Below are 20552 nucleotides of genomic sequence, written 5' to 3' on the forward strand. Positions count from 1 at the left end.
TGACTATGATAAAAATTAAACATATTCACTCGCTGGCAAGAAACCCGCATGCGAATCGGAAAGCAAGTGTAATTATACGTTTATCAACCATATTATATATCAGGAACGTACGTACGTATCTCGATATAACTATTAAATTGGAGCTACATTAGAGAACATGAAGTCGCAGCTATATATTATTATTTGTACTTTTATTATACAGGAAGACGCAAGCCACTGCTACGTGCCCCTGACTATAACCAGAATGTACGAATATAGTTAACACCATAACAACGCTGCAAAAACCGTCCGCGCCAACCGTCATTTCCCAGCGCTTTGTGTAAAGATTGGTGAGGTGCCAATAAATATTCAATTGTATTTTAAGCATTCGTAACCTCGCGAGTAGCTGCAGTTAGACTCTCAGATCTGTTCTAATATGCTGAGTTCAATTCGCGCGTGCATTACAGAGGCAGTTGTATTCGTTAGCCCACATATATACTTCGTATTTTAATGCGACGAAAACACGCGTCGCCGCTGACAACCTAACCTAATAAAATTCAGCGTCGACGGGTTTTAAGTGCGTGAAAATGCGCGCAGCTATTATATTTTACAGATCGTAAATGCAAACGCAAGAGCTGTCGGATAATTGTAGGTTGGGCTTACCTGCACACCAGTCGAGTAATGCGTGCGGCCTACCCCGTCTGGTTTCCCGAAAGCGCCGTTCCGGTTTTCACTCGTGATTCGAAGGCAATGAGGACACTTTGCACACTCTAGGTGGACAACTTGTGACTGATCGTTTTTTTCGGCACTGGAAATGCGTTTTGGAAAACAAAGAACCGCGCACACACACCGCTACCAACATCCTCGGAAAGGAGTTTTGTGGTGAAGAGTACCCGAAGGCGACAACGAAAGGCAGACTGTGTCGCCATCTATGTTTCGGAAGCACGGCACTCAAATGTAAATAAAAAGATTAGTTGAAATCACGGTGGTTGAAATGTATGTGTTGATGCGCTTCGGAATTACCTTTGTATTATCGTTCGCGTGATCTTACGAATGTTTTTTGATACTATTGTGAAACGTACACAACGTATTTACTCAAAGAGCGCATGAATTATTATTTTATTTGTTGCTCTGTAAACCTATTTTATTTCATAATATTATGTCTATTTGGTTTGTTCTAGTCGCAGACATTAACGGCTGCGAGTGACCAAAAATTGTAGACGCTGCCGGCTGACAAAATATATATATTTTTTTTTCGTTCCCTGCAAGATTGTGTCGATGCTGGCGACGTACTACGACGGTTTGTCGAAGCTTCGTCGGCGTCTCTCGCAAGGGTTTCTGGGAATGTCAACAAGCCTGTGCGTGCGTGCGTGAGTCATTGCGTGAACACGTTATTTTGTCAGCGCCGCATTTTTGTCACTTTTTTCGCCTCGACGCTCCAGTGATCGACCTTGTTCCGTTGTGCTGTGACCGAACGAGCCATATGGAGGTGCCGCTGAGACCACGTTGACTGACGGCGCCCGGCGAGGCATCGTGACCGCGTCCGCGTCGACCCCTCTCAACGAAAAAAGAAAAGAGCGTAAGCGATCCATTAGCATCATACCGTCTATTTAAAAATGTCCGCTGCCGCAGCGTGCTGTGCACGCACGCTTTGTTGTCTCAAATGAGCGCGCTCGCTATGTCGTCACGTGCGCAGCAACGTCATTTGACGAAGCCGCGCAATCTTATCGAAAGGGATTGCTGGGCGGAGCATTCCTCGCGCGTGGTATCTTATCTGCGAGCGTCGCCGAGCTAGGCGCCAGGCTGCTTTGCACACTGCACGGCGCTTCGTCTAACGTGCTATGCCCGCAGCCGATAAAATTTCTCGGCCGCGAATGCGACCCATGGAACTAAGTTAAACTAACCATCATCTGGTCCGTTGTCACTTGTGTATTGTGAATTTCTTGAACCTGCGGCTTTTGCTAGAACATTTACACTTGCTCGAATGTTGGTCATTGCGTGTTAGTAGGGTGCATCACTGCCTCAATGGCTGTTCCGATCCAGTGTTCAAACATCCGGGCTAGCGGAACATGCTTGCAGAACGGACTCTGCACTCTTATGTACTACCTGCGAAGTCGAAAGCTTGAAATATGTTGCCCGAGGAAACGTGTTTTGTCGTACGCAGAAGTGAAATCTATGCTTTCGCGTGCCCGGTAGTAGGTTGGAGTTGGTCGTCGCATCGTGCGCTCGTTGAACTGGCTTCACCTTACATGGTGACACCGGGATCTCTGTGCCACAAAAAACATGACGTCTTTTGTTCGCAGCATCCGCCGTGCCAAATGTGCCAACCACACGGCGTCGGTAGTTCCCACGGTTTGCCGTTCCGCTACGGTTGCTACGTACGCTACGCACCTGTAGCGCGTAACCGTGAGACCCGGATGTCCGCATGATCTCGGCTACTCTTTTTTAGACGCTCGCCCCATAACTCACCGGCCGCCAACTCGGAGCGCGCGTAGTTAGCGTCGTTTGTTTGCCTGCTCGTTTCTTTTTGTTGTTTGAAATCGCTTACATCGGCCGCCGAGGTGTGCCTCGAGTGGCTTTGCACGTGGGCGTGTAGCCGGTGGTTTGCCGCGTGCTTTTTTGAGCGATGCGAGAGATTGCGGCGTGAAAAAGTGGCGGGGTGGAGCTCGCTTGTCGGCTGCGATTGGTGCGCAGCTGCACTGGCCGGCTTTCGTCTTGAGCGCGCACTCGAAACTAAATGTACGGGGCGTTTGCGGTCGGTCCCGTTTTTCGTTGAGTATTCTTTTCAGCGTCACGAAGTCGTTCTAATAATAGTCTGTGTAACCTACAATGTCGTATACATTCGCAAATTTTACCAGGAGCATTCTACAGGGTTACAAGAAAACGCTGTGCAAGCTAAGCGGATGTTACTTTTGCAGGTGCTTTATGCTTCTTTATGGGCATTACGCTCCCTGACCGTATTTCAACTAAAATTCACTAATAAACTTTATTAATTGCGAACTTTAGCACGCATGTTGTCTAATTATCGAACTGAAGCTAGTATATTCTTTAACATGTAGCAAGGAATGCCCAGGCAGTGCACTTTCAAGGAATGCTTACCTGAAAGACAGTGCAAGCACATTGGTCTTTGTTTTCCAACAGAGCTTTCCATGCACATTGGTGTACAAAACTGCATGTAATACTTAGGTCGCATATTTTGGGGGCATGTGATAGCCTAAGGATTCCCGTTGATTGTGGATTCCTTGAGCGCTCATTGGCTTCAATTCCACAATCGCTTGTCGTGAAGGTCCATGGCTAACAATGTAAATCATGATTTTTAGTCGATTTCATGTTTCATAAGTGCAAGGTGTTTGCAAATAATAGCTGCCAAAGAGCATTACCTGTCTTTAAAAGCATCATTTGTGTAGCTCACAAAGCGTGCTTAGTGTGATTGCTGTAACATTAAAAGAGCATGTTGCTGGGCTAGTTGGTTTGTACTTGCAGGCTGTAGCAAGCGCACAGCTTGTCGCAGGATGAAAGAAAACATACACAGGGCAACCGTTTGACCCATGTCCGTTTTCTTTTGCACTATCTCAAGCTGAGCGCTTCTTGGAACCTGCAATTAAGAGAGAGGAAGGCATCAGTACAGATAGGAAAACAAACACAGGTAGCTGATCCACTTGAGATTAACCACTTCAGGCTCAGTTAAGAAATGCACTAGAGAAAATTTTCATTTCCTTTAAATATGTAAAACGTGGCCTAAATCAAAACAAACACACACAAAAAAATGTGTATTCATCATAAGAACATCTTTAGTGGCACACACTACCTTGCGCTACACTACAATACTTGCGACTGCAGTGGCTCGATGTGCTGGAAAATAGGCTTTTTAATGTTTCTTTTCTACATTTTACATTGTGAAGGTATTATTTCACATGCTTAGAGCGGGCAGTGCTATACATTTTGTAACAAAAATCAGAGTAGTAGTATGTGCTGGCAATGAATGTGCAGGAAAATGTCGCACTTTCGGCAATGAATGTGCATACTGGACTCGCATCGGGTTTTCAGCCACTCTGTGTGAACTTAAGAGAATCCACAGGAATTTATCAGTGATTGGTGTCATCAAACTTCTGGAGTTTGTTGGCATTGGTCTTGAGTTGTGCATGCCTCAGCGATAAATGGATGGATGGATAATAAGAGCTTCCCAATTGAAACAGCGTTGTGGCAGATGCCACCAAGATGATCACTTTTACCTTTCTTCTGCACCTAGTTTTGGTCTTTAAGACTGAAACAAAGATTAGTTTTGGTCTTAAAGACCGAAACAAAGATTAACAAATCATTAATCCTGAAAGAAATTAATTGCCCTAAATTATATTCTTTATGTTCCCTACTTTTTTACCACCAGTCATTTTTTTTTTTTTTTTTTACTGTTCTCCACTGCAGATTAATGAAGTTTTCCTTTACTATCCGTAAAATCCCAGTGCCTAGCCCAAGGTTACTACATCCTCATTGACCTCTGGATGGATGCTGCAACACACTAACAAAACATATGGTTTCCACACTATTTCCACGCACTATGCGTGGTATTGTCATCATTAGCAAATTTTCTCCTATAACACCTTCATAGGTGTGATTGCTACTCCTGTGTGCCTTTCCTGTCTTCGTCGGTTCCGCGCTGTAGCCTCTACGATGTTCAACCAACAAGCCCACCTGGTTACTCGGCTACTCTAGTTTTTCGAAACTGCTCCAAAAGGCAAACATTGCCACATCCTGCTGCATTTTCGTTAATGTGCTTTAAAGCAGCACCAAAATTTGTTTTCTGCTACTTTCTAAAAGGATATCAATCTCTTGAGGTCGAGGTGCTTTGCTATCACAAGCGACATCATTCTTTCATCATCTGCTTCATCCAGCAGGAAGCAGAAACTGCGAATGCTGAGCACCTCATTATGCACGGTTTAAGGACCCAACAGCCTCAGTGACATTGAAAGTGGGCAGGCTTTGCTTGCCGGACAAAATCTCTGCTGCTCTGGACAAAATGTTATGCAAGGAGGTGAAAAAAATTGAAGAACATTTTGAGCGAAATAATTGAAGATATACGCAAGCACTGTCACACACAGAAAGGGCACGGGAAGTCCCCTGCTTCATGACAGGCCAGCAGGCCGAGAATTGTTCTAGTCACTCACTCCATGTTTATTATTTGCGTACGCATTTAGTGCATGATTGGTGGTTTTATCTTAGTGTTTTTCTTTTTAACAAGCTAGGCATTATTTGCACGCCTAGTCATTTTGAAATGAAGTAAGTTCCACACAGACTTGATTGTTGTGCAATGAAAAAGTGTATTCATACAGTGGTTTGTAAGCTCAAGTACAGCACTCATTTGCACTTAGCAACATATAAAACAATATATTGTGCAAGTTTTCAAATTTCTTTATTTAGGGCAATATCTGATGTGGGTTACCAATCGCCACTAACACCCATTTTTGGGCACAGCTATTTTTTTTTTTTTTTAATTGATGAGGGGCTTCCTCCTTTCGTTAGCTGTCGCGATTCTCTCGAAGCCAAATTTCTTTCATTCTTAAATATGCCTTTGGATGCTCCAAGGGCGTGTTTTTCTACTCCAAAACACACTTTTGGCTGCTCCAAAAGTTCCTCCAAAGTAACCTTGGCAAATTGCATCACTGTACCTTGTTCTCAGACATCCTGATCTGGCTCCAAACAGGAGTGGTGGAACTAACATGCCCCCCCTTCTGAGTAGCTCAGGCTTGTTACTTGCATTGTCAGACTAAATAGCTATGGCATCTTTTATCTTACTATTTTTTGCTTAGGAGTTGGTGTCGCGAATGTATTCGATCCAGCTGTTGCAAACCACAAAATAAATGCAGTGGGTGATGACTTTCACTTTTTTCCTTGTGGACAAGAGTTTTGTAAAAGACCTCAATGCCTAGTTTGTAAGCACTTCCCATGAACTGGTTCTAGAGGACTGTGACCTGCTGGAAGTCTGTTTCAGTGCCTGGCTTTAGGAACTCGCTCCATCTTTGCACATTTTTTTTTTTTCTTTGGCTTTCATGAAGCTTATCATAGAGAAATCAACCGCTGAAGCATTGCCATCACCAGCTAATTCTTGTCAGCAGTGCATCTGCAAAGGATACGAAAGCCATGAACATCAAACCCCACAAATTTGGACTTTGATGCACTTCCTACCCTGGGGGGGGGGGAGGAAGGAAATGGTAGGAGAAGAAAAGACGACAGGGCAGGAAAAAGCGCTGACCTCTCCTGACCTGTTGTCGTTCCTGTTCTGTCTCCTAGTATTTCCTAAGAGAAATGCATAAAGTGATAAAATTCCAACTAGCCAGCTGTCTGCCATAAGTTCCACAAATTTGATGTATTAGAACACTGCGTGCACCTAATGCATACTAATAGTACCGCTGGGACTGCTGTCCGAGCTGCCATTTACACAACTTTGTGCGTGAAAGTTCGGCAACTCAAGGTACGACGTTCGCAAGCATGTTACAGTTAAATATTACAGTAGGAAAGAGCTTAGGACATGCCCTTTAGTGGCATATAATATTTTTACTGTAATAAACATCGCACTGACACTAAATTAACAAGAATACAAGAAGCCACTTTTGCACTTTTCCATATAATGTGAAAAGTGGACATCTTGATTGAATGTTTACATGTGAAATTCGTGCTGCTGGCAAGAGGGTGCGAGCATTTCATTCAGAAAACATGCAAAAAATGTGCACCGTGCACCTCGGAGAAATTGAAATGGATGAAAATGCGGCTTGCACCTTCAATTTTTGTGTGCACAATTGCGTACGCGGCCAGTGAAGGGAATAGGAAGAATGAATAGAGTTTGACAAGTAATTTAATGTGTGGAGCAGATAATAGAACCTTTGCATAATTGTAAAGCTAGTTTTTGTGTGACACAGTTAGCCCGGCTAATGGCGGCAGGGTCATTTTTGCAAACAGCGTGTGCAAGCGAGGTTTGCTTGTGTTATGACATGGAAAATGCAGATGTGGTTCTCGTGCTGAAACCATGCGCACGAAACGAGACCCAGCATGGGCAGCTAGCACTTCATTTGAAAGGTGACCGGTGTTGCTATTATTAGCTGGGCAAACACACGGTGCAGGGAAGCGCAGTTGCAAATTGGGAAAAGAGTCTATTGGTGTTTTATCAAAGTAACAGTGTGTGCAAAGTCGGAAAACGGAGGTAAAAACGTTCGAGGAGGGTAGATGCTTGGGGGTGGTGTGATAAAATCAGGAAATTTGCAGGTATACGATAAAGTCAGTTGATGTGGGACAAGTGTAACTGTATATTACTGAGAGAAGCATTTGTCCTGCAGTGGACTGGAGTTAAGTAGGTTGGGGGCGAGATAGGCCAGGCACCGGGGCAGAATCACAATTTCACCATACAAGGCCTGAAACTAAGTCTTATGTGACTTAATTGAATAAAAACTGTGACTGTCATTTAAATAATTTTACTACATACTACAGGGAGTGCCAATGACAGCCTTTTGTATCACGGATTTTCAGAAGTGTCGAAGGATTCTGATAGCACATTGGATAAATTTTTTTTTAAATAGAATTGGCCACAGGTGCTGTTTTCTTGCACATCTAGTCAGGTAACATCAGGTAGCATTAATGTTGTGGCAAAATTGGTTATATGAATGCTGCTTTATTAGTACTAAGTGACACATTTTAAAAAGTAGCTAATAAGAAATTTGCCGGCACATTTTTTTCTCTCGGTCTTCTTTATTTGGTCATGACATGGAATACAGCACGAAGACCTTTGTCATTTGTTTTGGCTGTAAGCTGTTAATTCTGCATCGGGCTTTTTCGTGGTGTGGTTTTGTGTGCGTAAGGCTGTTCTGGACAATCGCATTGACGTGGGCTCATTGCAGGTAGCTGCTGTTCCGCCAGCACCAACAGCGGCGCGTCTCCTGCCAGTCGCCGTGTCCTCAATTCCCCGTGGTGGTGGTGCACGTGGAGGCACCCGGTGGTGATGGAGCATGGGGGGATGCCTCAGTCTTGACGATGAGGAGAGGAAGGCGCGCCTGCGCAGTGCCCAGATCGACCGGCAGATCGCCGAGCTTGCACGCCAGGAGTGCAATGTCATCAAGATCCTGCTGCTCGGTGGGTGCACTGTCCTCCTTCCTTCTTCTCTGCCTTTCCCCCTCGGTACCCACCATGGTGGCTTAGTCGCTGCGGCGTTGCACCGCTAAGTACGAGGTCGCGCGATCAAATCCCAGCCACAGCGGCCACATTTCTTTGGGGGCTAAATGCATAAAGCGCTTGTGTACCTGGCATTGTGTGCACATTATAAAACTTCAGTTAGTGAAAATTAACCCAGAGTCCCCTACTGCGCCATGCCTCATAATCAGATTGTGGTTTTGGCATGTAAAACACCGTATTTTTTTTTTTCCTGCACGATGTACTGATTGTTGTGTAAATGGCAGGGTGACATATACATGACGCGTCCATCTAATTGCACTGGCTCTCTCGTGCTCCCACTTCACGCAGGGGAGGCAGTGCATGCAACCACATGTGGGTGCTGCATTCCTTGCGTCTTTCATTCAGAATGAATTGGAAATGTATGTCATGTGCAGCATTGCCAAATAAAAACACAATTCAGCGTACACAGGAACAGGACGATATACAGTCGAACGCACTTATAACGACATCAGCTGTGACGATATATTGGGTACAACATGAGCAGCCGATGCACCATCAACTTTTGTATATGTGTTCTGTGGTAAAAGAAACCGCTTACTACAATGCCATCTCTGTGGAAAATTTGAACGCAAGTGACCCAAAATAATTGTGTTCACACAATATATATCCAGTGCACGCACATTTGTTACTTTGGTACTGCACACTAAACGTTCATAATGTGCACCTGTCAAAGAATGGAAGAGAAAGCCCACAAGATGGCAAGCATGGACTGCAAATGGTGAATTGTGACCAGACAGCTTGCATGGGACGATGAAGGATAGAGAAATCAGTGCCAAAAGGCTAAAGTGGTGTCACTGAGGGTAGTTTGTCTAATTTTCCCCCCTAAAAAATGTATAGTCACACTGGCTGGAAAACTTGTGCCACAATGTCTGGTGAGCGGCAGCATTTTTCCGGTGTGATGCGGTGCACGGTGCAACAAAGAGTTGATTGTACGTAGTTGCAGGTTAGGTTGCAGCTCATCGAGGGGTGTTCTCATAGTTTCTGCTCAGTGGGGATCCATCGTGAAAGCATTTATATGCGGAAAAGCCTAGCTTGCATCTCACTTTGTGCACTAAATCCCATTGACAGTGCATCTACAGACTCAGCTAGCCTTCTATGGTACCATATTAAGAGGACCTACTTGTTTTCATCCACTGATCTTTGCTTGAGATCACACTTATCACTTAGCCCTTGAAAGGTGGTTTTTTATTTATTTTATTGCAGGTTTAATAAGTTCAGAATGATGTGTTTCAAGAAAAGTTCTGCAAATGTTTTTTTTTTTTTTTTAAGTGACGTTTGAGTGACAAAAAAGATAGCATACCGTCGACACGGTTTATTCCTTAATGTAAGAATGTGCAGTAGTAAGTATTTAAGTATATATTAAAATTCCCGCAACTAGTTTGCATTTCCAAAATGACTGGAACAACGAGCATAATATGCAGCCATAGTAAAAGTCAGGTGCATATGTGAGCACACACATGTAATTTTGTCAGAAGAACCAGGCAAATGAGAAATATCCAGTAGTTGCATGTCGTATCACTAAATTGGATACAGTCAGTTCTCTCATGTCAGGAGAAAAGAAAGACATGCATGGCAGTATCATCTGTCTGTGAACACTTGCCTGTCAACAAAGGAATTGCAGGCCTATGAGAGAACCATCTAGGCAAGCATCTCGCAGAAATGACATGAAATTGGATAAAAATCAGTTTTTGCAGCAGCTTCCATAACCAGAAACTGTGTGTGCAGGTGTGAGCACACAGTAGTAAAAAAAAAGTGAAGCATGTAGCCACCATGCTGGTGGCCGCCAAAGTGGGAGATGATGAATGTTTCTCACGGGGGGTCCATGCAGCAAATGTGCATTAAATAATTTTTCGGGTGGTGCATTGGTTCCAAAAACCACATCTTTCAGATATGTAGTCCTCATGATGTTTTAGTATTTATTTATTTATCTATCTAATCTATCTATCCATCTATCTATCTATCTATCTATCTATCTATCTATCTATTTATCTATTTGTTTGTTTCTTAGTTTGCTTGTTTACAGACTATCTATCTATCTATCTATCTATCTATCTATTTGTTTGTTTCTTAGTTTGCTTGTTTACAGATACTGCAACCTCAATTGGGGGGGGGGGGGGGGGTTGTAGGGTGGATTTACATATGCTAGGTCTTTAAAGAGTGGCAAAGAAAAAAAAAAGATGTACGCCTTGCCATTTGCAGCTTGTTTTCAATGCCATACATATGGGCTGGTGACTCCGAAAGCGTTAATGATGGCCTAACCATTAAGTTCGTTATGATAACGGGAGTCTTGACGGTGACTGTTTCTGTGGCCAACCAGGTGCTGGGGAGAGCGGCAAGAGCACCATCGTGAAGCAGATGAAAATCATCCACAGCGAAGGCTTCTCTGATGAAGAGCTGCGCAGCTTCAGGGTGAGCGTCCAGGTCTCTCGGCGACAGACCACTGTTTACTTGCCCCCATTGGTGTCATAGTTGTGCGCTTGCTTGTGTAGTGTGATGCCCTCGTAGCAGGGGTTTGCAGTAAACAACAGAATGAAAAGTAATAATACAGTGGAACCCCAATTATACGACTTTCTCGTAATCCGGGCATCGTATATTCCGACTAACCAAAATTACGTCTATAATATACGACTTTGTGCAACAGAGTTGCTAGGAGCTTCACATTAGACTGTTTGTTACTACTCTGCAGGACTCGGAAACCAAAACTGCCAGAAAAGTACATATACACGAAAAAGATACTGTAGGGCAGGTGCCAATCACATTTTATTGGAGGGATTTAGCATACCGTGTACCACGATCCTCCCCACGAGCATGCTAAAAACATTTTTTTCTAACCTACACACTTTTAAAAAATTGGTCAGTTTCACATAGACTTTCTTTGAACCACACAGCAAGAGCATTCTTTTGAGTGAGCAACATCAGCTAGGAGGCCATGTACGGCACCACCTGCACCAATGAACTTTCGAATGTTGTCAATGCTAGGTAGCACATCCGCGAACATAGGCACAGGCATGGCAGCATCCGTGGCGTAAATCTCATGATGAAAAATGAAACACCCTCGATTGCAATGCACAGCCCTGATCTTCATACTTCAAGAAAATGCAAAATCCTTCATTGGCCTCTCATCATATCTTTATTGCAGGAGAGAAAGGAATCGTAATTTGTTTCCCTTGGAAACAAAAGGCAAAATTGTAAGCTCTGAGGTCACTGGAGATGTGATTTGGACACATCCAATGATGTCAAACTTCCAGCTCTTAGACTATGGCAAAGCACTGCCTTTGAGATTGGAAGGTGAGGTTCGAGGTTTGGGTGGGTGGGGGATTTGGGCATTCCCCATTGCATTCATAATCGATTCTGAAGAGCACATCATATTTCAGTAAATATTTCCAGAAAAGATTCTGGCTGTTAGAATCGAGTAAATACGGCGTGTAGATGAGCCAGACAGCTGCATTAGCCCGTTACTGTGATGTCACAGCAGGAATGGACTTCTTTCAGTATCGGCATTTCTCGGGAGTTATGTTTTGAAGATGCGTTTCTGTGGGTAGAACTTTTACTGAATACCCGGATTGTGACTGAGTACAGTGTGTGTTAGCAGCCACTCGATTACATTTTGTTAAATGGTGTCTGTGCCGTGCAGCCAACGGTGTTGGACAACCTGCTGGGCTCTATGAAGTACGTCCTGACTGGCATGGGCATCTTGCGCATCAACCTCGAGAATCCCAAGAACAAGGTGAGCACACAAGATGCTTTGATTCAAACATAGCCTCCTGCAATATTACAGTGCCTACTGAGTCACGCATATGCACGTACGGTCGAACCCACTTATAACAATATTGAAGTGCCAGGAAAATGCCATTATAGCTGGTGATTGTTGTAACTGGGCTATACAAAAAAAGCCAGAGGGGACAAACATTGAAATATTTTAATTAGGCAGAAGTACAGTCCAATCCACTTACAGCATTGCTGGTTTTAACAATACACGGAAGTAACAAGGAGCTCCTGCTGCGCTGTGAACTTTTGTGTGCATTTTATGGTAAAATGGTAAAATAAACTGCTTACTACAGTTAAACCTGGATATAACGAAATTGACAAATTCCCGAAAAACTTCGTTATAAAGAGGATTTCGTTATATGCAGGTTCGGCACGAAAATTCGAAAAAGAAACGCTTACCGTATTTACTTGATTCTAACGCGCCCTCAATTGTAACGCGCACCCGTTTTCCGTTTTTGTCGAAGCACTCATCCTTGGAATGTCACACCAGGTACCGGATGCGTGGACGCGTGTTGTTTCGCACAAGCGCGAGGCATCGGAAACAAAGAGCGAGCGTCACGATGGTGTCGTAGTGTCGTATAGTGTTACAGTAGAACCCCGCTGTTACGTTCCCGGGGGCTGCGTTTTCACGGCTATTACGTCGTTTTCGGCCGGTCCCGGCACAGCTCCCATAGAACCCAATGCATTGGTAACCCCGCTGTTGCTTCGCAACTGTGGGACTGTTCCCGCATCATACGTTGCGAAACTGCCACCCCGCGCCGGCTCGAGCGGCTATTTTGACTTTTCATATCGCTTGGCTTGGTGGCTTGACGATGGCATTGGCCGCCCAAAGTGCCGGGGGCGACAACTATGGCTTATTTTCGGTTTCCGCCAGCAAAAGTATGGCCCTTAAGATCCGTATTTGCTATATAAAGATGGTGTCTATGACGTGTTGTGGCCCTAAAATGGGTTTTAGCTCATAGATATTCCGTGTAAAGTCCAAGCGCGATAACGCAGTCTCCGCGCGCCGTACGCTGTATGTGCGAGTGAAAACGTGCGAGGGGAGCCGACGACCGCGTCTAAATCTCGCGCGTGCAAGAAAAGCAGGAAGGAAGCGCGCCTTCTTCCGTTGCGCTCGAGGCACCGGCAAGGGAGTGAGGGGGGAGGGGATACCGGGGCGGCGTTGTACTGTACTCTGGCATCAACTGCAAACTGCGTGGCGGCGCGCGGTCGCGCGGGCCGTATCTTGAAAGCGATCTGCGTTGGGGCAGAGTCTAGCAGTGTAGGTGCGTCGGCGGCTCGTAGCTTTGTGCGTGCTGTGTGTTCTCGGCGCTCAGTTTGCGTTGAAGCAATAGACAACAGCACGAAGGTCACTTCGCTCGCTTCTCCTGCGGCGCTTCCACACGCCTCCAGCGTTTGACAGCACGTGTCCACGCTCATCGAGTGTGATGTGTCGCAGCGTGTACCAGCGCGTCGGCAACATCAACTGGAAAAGGAGAGAGTGCCGGCTTGGCGGGCTAGGCCAGCTGTAGCAAGCGGCAGGATCAGGTTTGAATGAAGGGAGGGGGAAAGGTCACGCCCGCTGCGGCAAGATCGCCGGGTCAAGGGATGCAGGCCCACCTTGCACACGCACGCACACACTCGTGCGCTTGCTTCGCATTCCGTCACGGCAGAGAAGGTGCTTCCGGTTTCTGCTCGCGTAAAAATGACAAAATTTGGGGCGAAATCTCCAGGTTGTCGGAGGGGAAAATTCGTTATATCGAGGGGGTCTCCCGCTGCCACTTCGTTACGTAGAGGTCTCAAATGCATGTGCTACTATGGAGTAATGGCGGGGAATAGACAAACTTTGTTATATCCAGGAATTCGTTATATGGAGGTTCGTTATAAGCAGGTTTAACTGTACAATGTTCCCATGCTGCACTATTGGTTATGACAAATAAATGTGGCTACTAGGTGTCTGCACTGAAAAGTGAAGAAACACGAAAGACGGGGAAAGAAAAAAGAATGTAAGCCGCTTCGCCACAATGCTTTCGTGGCGCGTACCCCCGCATGGCACGCCTTCATCGCCCCTCTTCCGTCTCCCTTCCACTCCTTCATCATTCGGCAAGAAGGGCGTACGAGTCCTGCAATGCGATGCGACGAAGGCGTGCTGTCGCATCACATTGGCCAGAAATGGCATTTCTGGTCAGTGCGAAATGGCCAGACATTTGTTCCTGGCCATTTATATGGCCAACGGATAACGCGGCATGAGATCATTGTAGCAAGTGGTTTTTCACATAGAACACATGTTGACGATGCATCGGCTGCTCATTGTTATATCCGATATATTGTTAAATCTGGTAATGTTATGAGTGAGTTCGACTGTACTTGGCCAGATACCAGCATCATCATGAGCCCATTTCATGTCCACAGTAGGATGAAGGCCCTGTCTTGCGCCAGCTGTACCCCATCTTGTGCCTGCAAATGTCCTAAATTTCATTGCATCACCTACCTCTCGGCCATCCTTGACTGCGCTTCCCTTCCTGTATCTCCACTTGAAAATTAGTTACCTGCACTACGAACCCCATTTCTTCCTCTTGATGTCAACTTGAATATTGGCTACCCTCGTCTGCCCTCTAATCTTCATTTCTTTCTAACATTCCTTTAATGTTGTCAAGATGTTTTGAGACATGTTACTTTCTCTTGATGAATGTACGCCTTATGCGAGTGTTTATGTACTTTATTTCTCCTTATTGCACTGGTGATTGTCTGAGCCTAACCTTAAGCTGATTTATTTTGCTGCAGATGTATGCGCAGACGGTGCTGAGCTGTCAGTGCTGCTTTGACGAGAGCATGACCATGCTGCCATTTGTGGCGTCCGCCCTGAAGAACCTATGGAACGACAAGGGTGTCCGGTTGGCTGTCGCACGGGGCTTCGAGTACGAGCTCAACGACTCTGCGCTGTAGTGAGTGACTTCCTTGAAGACTTTAGGGTTCTGTGCACAGCTGACAGAACTGGCTCAGTTTCGGGCTGCAGATGGCCGCATTTTAAAAGGGGCAAAACGCAAAAAAACTTGTTTACTTCAATTCAGGTGCACGTCAAAGAACTACAGGCAATAAAAATTAATCTGCAGCTCTATGCTATAGTGTCTCTCAAAGCCCCAGCGTTACTTTAGAATGTTAAACCTCCATGAATCAATCAATCAACCCTAGTTTTGCATAGTGTCCAGGAAGAAAAGTCTGTTTGTTATGCTAGTAAATGTGCTGATAATGCTTCTCTGTGTGTGCACGCATGTGTTTATATTTGATAGCCTGAGATTTCACATTGCATTATATTCGGAACCATGCTCAGAATATTATGTGAGATTGTAATTGTAACATGCAAAACAACAAAAAGCTGCGGGAGTTTGCATCCTAATTTTAAGAATCGGGCAAAAAAACAAACTGTTTGTTGTCCTTTTCATTTCTCTTGAGTTCATGTTTTCTTACGCCTGCTTATCAAATCATGTTTGAGATGCTTTTGTGAGTCAAGGTGTGATGTGTGCGTTCCAAATAGCCTACGGATGGCAAGGTGACATAAGGCTGCTTTATTTTGACAAAGCTACAAGCAGAATAATATGGGGAAATGGATGACCTTGCCCGCCTCTTTTGCAGCCTGTTTGAGAACATGGACCGCATCTGCACGGAGAAGTACATGCCGACGCCACGGGACGTACTCAGGGCCCGAGTGCGCACCAACGGCATCATCGAGACCCACTTCAAGATCGACGACATTGTCTTCAGGTGGGGATCAGAGCATACCTCAGTGATTGGTTCCGCATGAGGTGGATTTGTCTCAGTAGCATGTACCGTATTTACTCGATTGTAACGCGAGTTTTTTTCCCAGATTTTTGCTACCTGAAGTCGATCCTCGCGTTACAATCGAATACCGAAATTCAAGTTGTCTAAAAAGTGCAATGATGCACCCAATTCTAATCAACAAGTGAAATGTGCGAGTGAAAGCGTGCGAGGGACGCGCTTTCATGGAGAGCGAATGCACAGCGGAGAGCAAACGCGACATCTCCATCGCGCGAAAGGCCGTGGGGGAATGGGGGGGAGGGAGTGGAGGCAAAATTTAACTGCGGCACCAAATGCGTATCTTGCAACTGGGCGTAAGGGGAACTGGCGACTCAATCTCCCACACGAAAGGAGGAAAGCAGGAAGGCAGCGCTGGAGAGAGGGGGTGCGGCTTCTACTCTGCGTACTTGTACTTTGCGTGGCTGCGGGATGTGGCGCGCTCCGTATCTTGAAAGCGATCTCCACACGGCTTTGACCTTTGTATGCGCTGTGCTTTTGCCGCTCAGTTTCTGTTGAAGCGATAGACCGCACGAACCTTCGCTCGCTGCTGTCACCATGCTTGCTCATGCCAGCGTTTTGACAGTCGTCGTCTGCAGTCATCGAGTGTGATCTATTCATGTTATGCTTGTGCACGCTGACACCATGCTTGTTAATTCAGTTAGTAAGCGAATGTGTCCAAGTTCATGCAGCTGATAAAACTACTATCTTTACTCCGTATAGCTCTCTACTAATTTACTATGGCAATTGATGCTTCGCCTTTCGGGCTAAACTGCGATTTCTTTCATGCATCCAGTGGTCTCGCGTTACTTTAGCGGTTTTCTTCTTCTTTTTTTTTTTTTTTTTTTGCTGGATGGAGGGAAAAGTCACCTCTTGCATTACACCCGTTGTCACGTTACAATCGAGTAAATACGGTATGTAGTGAGCAGCATGTTTGCTTCAACTTCGTTGATTTTATGTAAAGCTTCAGCTGATATCATCCCTGTGTGCCACTACCGAGTGTTTTGAATGCCTCTCGAAGGGGCTGTTCCAACGTTACCCTGATCTTGGCTTCTTGGCAACGAGCACCATAAGTAATTTTGATTGCAGAACACCTTTAAGTGCATCTGAACTGGATGGAAGAGCTGCAACATATCGCTAGTGTTAATTGCAGATCGGACTCAGTGATCTCTATCTTGTGCTTGGTATGCTTTCAGTAAGCTGACTTGCATGCAACCTTGTGGCCAGTGACTCACGAGCAAGAGTTCCTGCCCTTCAGAACAAAAGAAAACCTGAGCAGTCAAATAATGTGACCAAGAAGCAGTTTCGTTGGCAACATTTCGTTGCCCTGCATGTTGATTGCCTCCACTTGATTGCGCCTTGTCCACTTGCACTTCCTTTCGCTGTGTCATCCACTGCATTGAAGATTGCTCACTTTTTGAATGAAAAAACATCAAGATTCTCAGGAATAGAAGGCTAGTGCCTTCGAAATGTACACTGTGGTATATTAATAGAAGGAGCACTGAAGTGTCAAACATGTGCGAATTTTCCCCTCTAGCACGTGGACATTCGTCCAGCTTTGCAGCAGATTTCTTGTGGTTTGTGGTGCCGGCACCTGTCTAGACACCTGTGCACTGCACTCACATATTCACAGCTGGCACTTGCAACCAGAGCGGCAGCAAAGTGAGCACTGCATGTTCCCTTTGACTGTGGACTGCACTGAACTAGCACATCTTTCTTTAAAGGATGAGACTAACGGAATTCTAGTTTACTGGAACAGGGTGACAGGAGTAGTCCACATCTCTACAAATTTCACTCGACTGCTCGTCGAAACAGCACCTTTTATAGGTTCAATAAATAAATCCTTCAGTGTCTCTCGTATTAGGATACAAAAATGAGAATCAAATTTTCGAGCATCATATGTGCATCTTACACAAATGTTTTGGTGTGCGGGTGTTGCATGCAGGTCCTTTAAAGTAGGTCGGGCCCCATTAACATGTCTGGTCACCACCATGTCAGTTGAGACTGTGCTGTGCTTGTACTGTAGTGTTGCACTCTCTCTTTGGGTCCTGCAGGATGTTTGACGTGGGTGGCCAGCGGTCAGAACGGCGCAAGTGGATCCAGTGCTTTGACGACGTCAAGGCCGTCCTCTACGTTGTGGCTCTGAGCGGCTACGACATGACCCTCCAGGAGGACCCCTCTGTGGTAAGTGGGCGGTGCTGAGACTCTGTCAAGTTTCCTGCAGTGAGCACTTACTCATGCAGCACCGCCGCAGTAGCCCATTGGCTATGGCATTGCTCTTCTGAGCTCATGGTCGCGGGTTTGGTCCTGGCTGAAGCGGCTGCATGTTGAGGGGGGCAAAATGCGAAAACGCTCATATACTTAAAATAGGTGCACGTTAAAGAATCCTAGGTGGTCAAAATTAATCCGGAGTCCCCCACTACAGTGTGCCTTGTAATTGGAAGGGGGGGTTTTGGCACATCAAACCCCAGAATTTTTTTCTTACTCGGACAGCAATGGCTGAGCATCTGCTTTACAATGGCTTGATTTATCTGCTGCTTGCATCTCCGGTTTTATTTCTGATAGCGCTGCTACAATTCAGTGCGCAAACAAGCAGCTTTTGAGAAATTCTAGGCAAAATAGTTCAAGCCTAACTTCATGCATTCGAGTTGAGCAGAAAAAGAATGGAAAGAAAGCAGCAGCTACAGTAGAACCCTTCTGATGCATTTTCCTCGGAACCGCCAAAAATGAATATGTAATACCCGGGAAATGTGTTGCATGAATACGCCATTAAAATCATGTGAGCATGCTGTTAAATGTTAAAACAGACACTGCACTGCTCAGCCTCCAAAGAATTTATAGTTGCCGACTGACAGTGTGGTTCATTTTTTCTTGCGCTAAGTATTGTGGGGTCTCACATGTGCTCTTGGGACAAAGGAACAACAACGCAGTAGTGCAGACAATCAAAAGGGCATTTATTGCACCTTTCATACACTAATACATACCAGCCAAATTGCTACCAATAGAACATTCACACGGGCGCGCGACAAATCAAGGAAGTCCGACTCACCGCGACCCGATAGCGAGCGAATATGTTCGCCCCATGCTATGACACCATCGCCTAGTCGTTCACGTGTACAGTCACGCTAACGATGGCGCGCTCGAACGATCCGTGTTCGTCCATACCGGTGTCCTGCTCTAAGCCTCGCGCGACGGTCGCGCGAAGCGGGCCGGCGCACGCGCGAAGCGTTCGTGCGTGTTGGTCGCCGATCTCCAGCCAAAAAGAGAGCGCCTCCGACCTTTTTCTCCCAAGTGACCCCGGCGTTTCGGTGGCGTTAGCATCGCGACACTAGCGCCATCTCTCGCAACCACCGCCGGTAGCCACGCAGAGAAGCCGGACTACAGGAGACATGCGGGGAAAACAACATCAGGGAACGCGTGAGAGTCGCGGATCCCCACATCCCCCCAACCTTAAATCACTACACATACGCCGGCGAAACATGTCACAAGGCCTATCAACGCGCGCGTCGCGAACAAAAGTTAGTACATGCGACAGTGGCGCCGCCGAGTAAATGTCCACGCGTTATCCACAACGTGCGAGCCGACATTGACTCTGGGGTTCACCGCTGGCGTCCGTTGGTCACAGCACCACGTCTGCAGATTCGATGGCACGACTCCAGCCCAGGACTCCGGAAACGGCGACGCAGAAGTCGGCACGAGCAAGCGTCGCTCGCGCCCTGCTGACGAGAGCCGCAGTAGCCGTTGGTGACTGCCGGCTCTTTTCCCAGCCGCCGAGGGTTGCGAGCCGGACATTGGCGGCCGCCGAAGTCGCTGCGCCGAATTGACCACAGGCATCTCCAAAGCCTGGGGTAGCTCGATTGTAGTCCGGGGCAGCAGCACTGACGATGTGCAGGTGACAGCAAACCAGGGGTGACTCCGCTCACCCTGCGTACACTCAACGCACTCGACAAACACTAAAGTAGTGCAAGGGAGAGGAATTCGGCATACGCATCGCCCACGTGGTACGATGTTCAATTCGGCTAGCAAAATTTCGGACGGCATTTCAGATGCTAAGTTCACGTGAACAAAGCTTGCTTTCTTGAGTCGAACGAGTAATTTCAATTCGTGCGAGGCGAACTAATGAGGGAAGCCATGTGCGACATCTCAACACCACGGTCCACCAGGTTGTGTCCCTCAACGTGCGACAGGCGGCTTTGTTAAGCCTTAGGCCTAATGCGTCGCTACTTTGACAACCGGCATCCAAAAAAAAACAACAACACCCAAAATGGGCAGAAGAACAGGCAGCCGCGAGGAGACGTTAGCTCTGTGAGGTGGTCCTACTCCGCTCGGTGCACACAGCATCCGAGTTGACGGCGCCCACCGTCCCAGACGGTGTCGGAGCGCCCGGTGCCAGGCCGCAATACCAGTCAGCCCGTAGCGGCACCCGTGGCCCGCGGCCACCCGGCTCCCTGAGCCTCGACTTCCGAAGTCAAAGATATAGAAGAAGCTATTTACATAAGAAATTCGGACCACCCACGAGGCTGCCGTACTCACTCGCTTCAGGCTTGCCAATGCTCCGCGGGCGCTAGGCCTCGCTCTCCCAGGATGCAGACCACGTGGCTCTCGTACCGACGAGTGTACTTCAAAACACTCGCGAAAAGGCTTAGCATGTCGAAAAGTTCAAACACGCTACAGCAACCGTCGCCTCGCTCAAGAAAGCACACCGCCGCCACTAGCGATCAAAATCCACGCTAGGACTACGCTTCGGTTAAAACATTTCGAACCGAGCAAAGCTGTTAAAATTATCGTCCGATGCCCCA

The 20552-nt window shown here is 46.4% G+C and overlaps 1 protein-coding gene across 1 annotated transcript in view; it reads left to right on the plus strand.

The window, feature by feature from the left end:
* Nucleotides 1-1307: 1307 nt before the first annotated feature.
* The window catches only part of LOC119453591 (guanine nucleotide-binding protein G(o) subunit alpha), a 28404-nt gene continuing 9159 nt past the window's right edge, over nucleotides 1308-20552 (plus strand). The window contains exons 1-7 of the mRNA XM_037715641.2: nucleotides 1308-1558; nucleotides 7863-8094; nucleotides 10511-10602; nucleotides 11828-11920; nucleotides 14725-14885; nucleotides 15574-15702; nucleotides 17808-17937. Coding sequence (XP_037571569.1) covers nucleotides 7971-8094; nucleotides 10511-10602; nucleotides 11828-11920; nucleotides 14725-14885; nucleotides 15574-15702; nucleotides 17808-17937 — 729 coding nt within the window. The 5' untranslated portion in view covers nucleotides 1308-1558; nucleotides 7863-7970. The remainder of the gene's footprint in view (nucleotides 1559-7862; nucleotides 8095-10510; nucleotides 10603-11827; nucleotides 11921-14724; nucleotides 14886-15573; nucleotides 15703-17807; nucleotides 17938-20552) is intronic.

Source organism: Dermacentor silvarum, chromosome 5, assembly GCF_013339745.2.
Source record: "Dermacentor silvarum isolate Dsil-2018 chromosome 5, BIME_Dsil_1.4, whole genome shotgun sequence".
NCBI classification, from domain to species: domain Eukaryota; kingdom Metazoa; phylum Arthropoda; class Arachnida; order Ixodida; family Ixodidae; genus Dermacentor; species Dermacentor silvarum.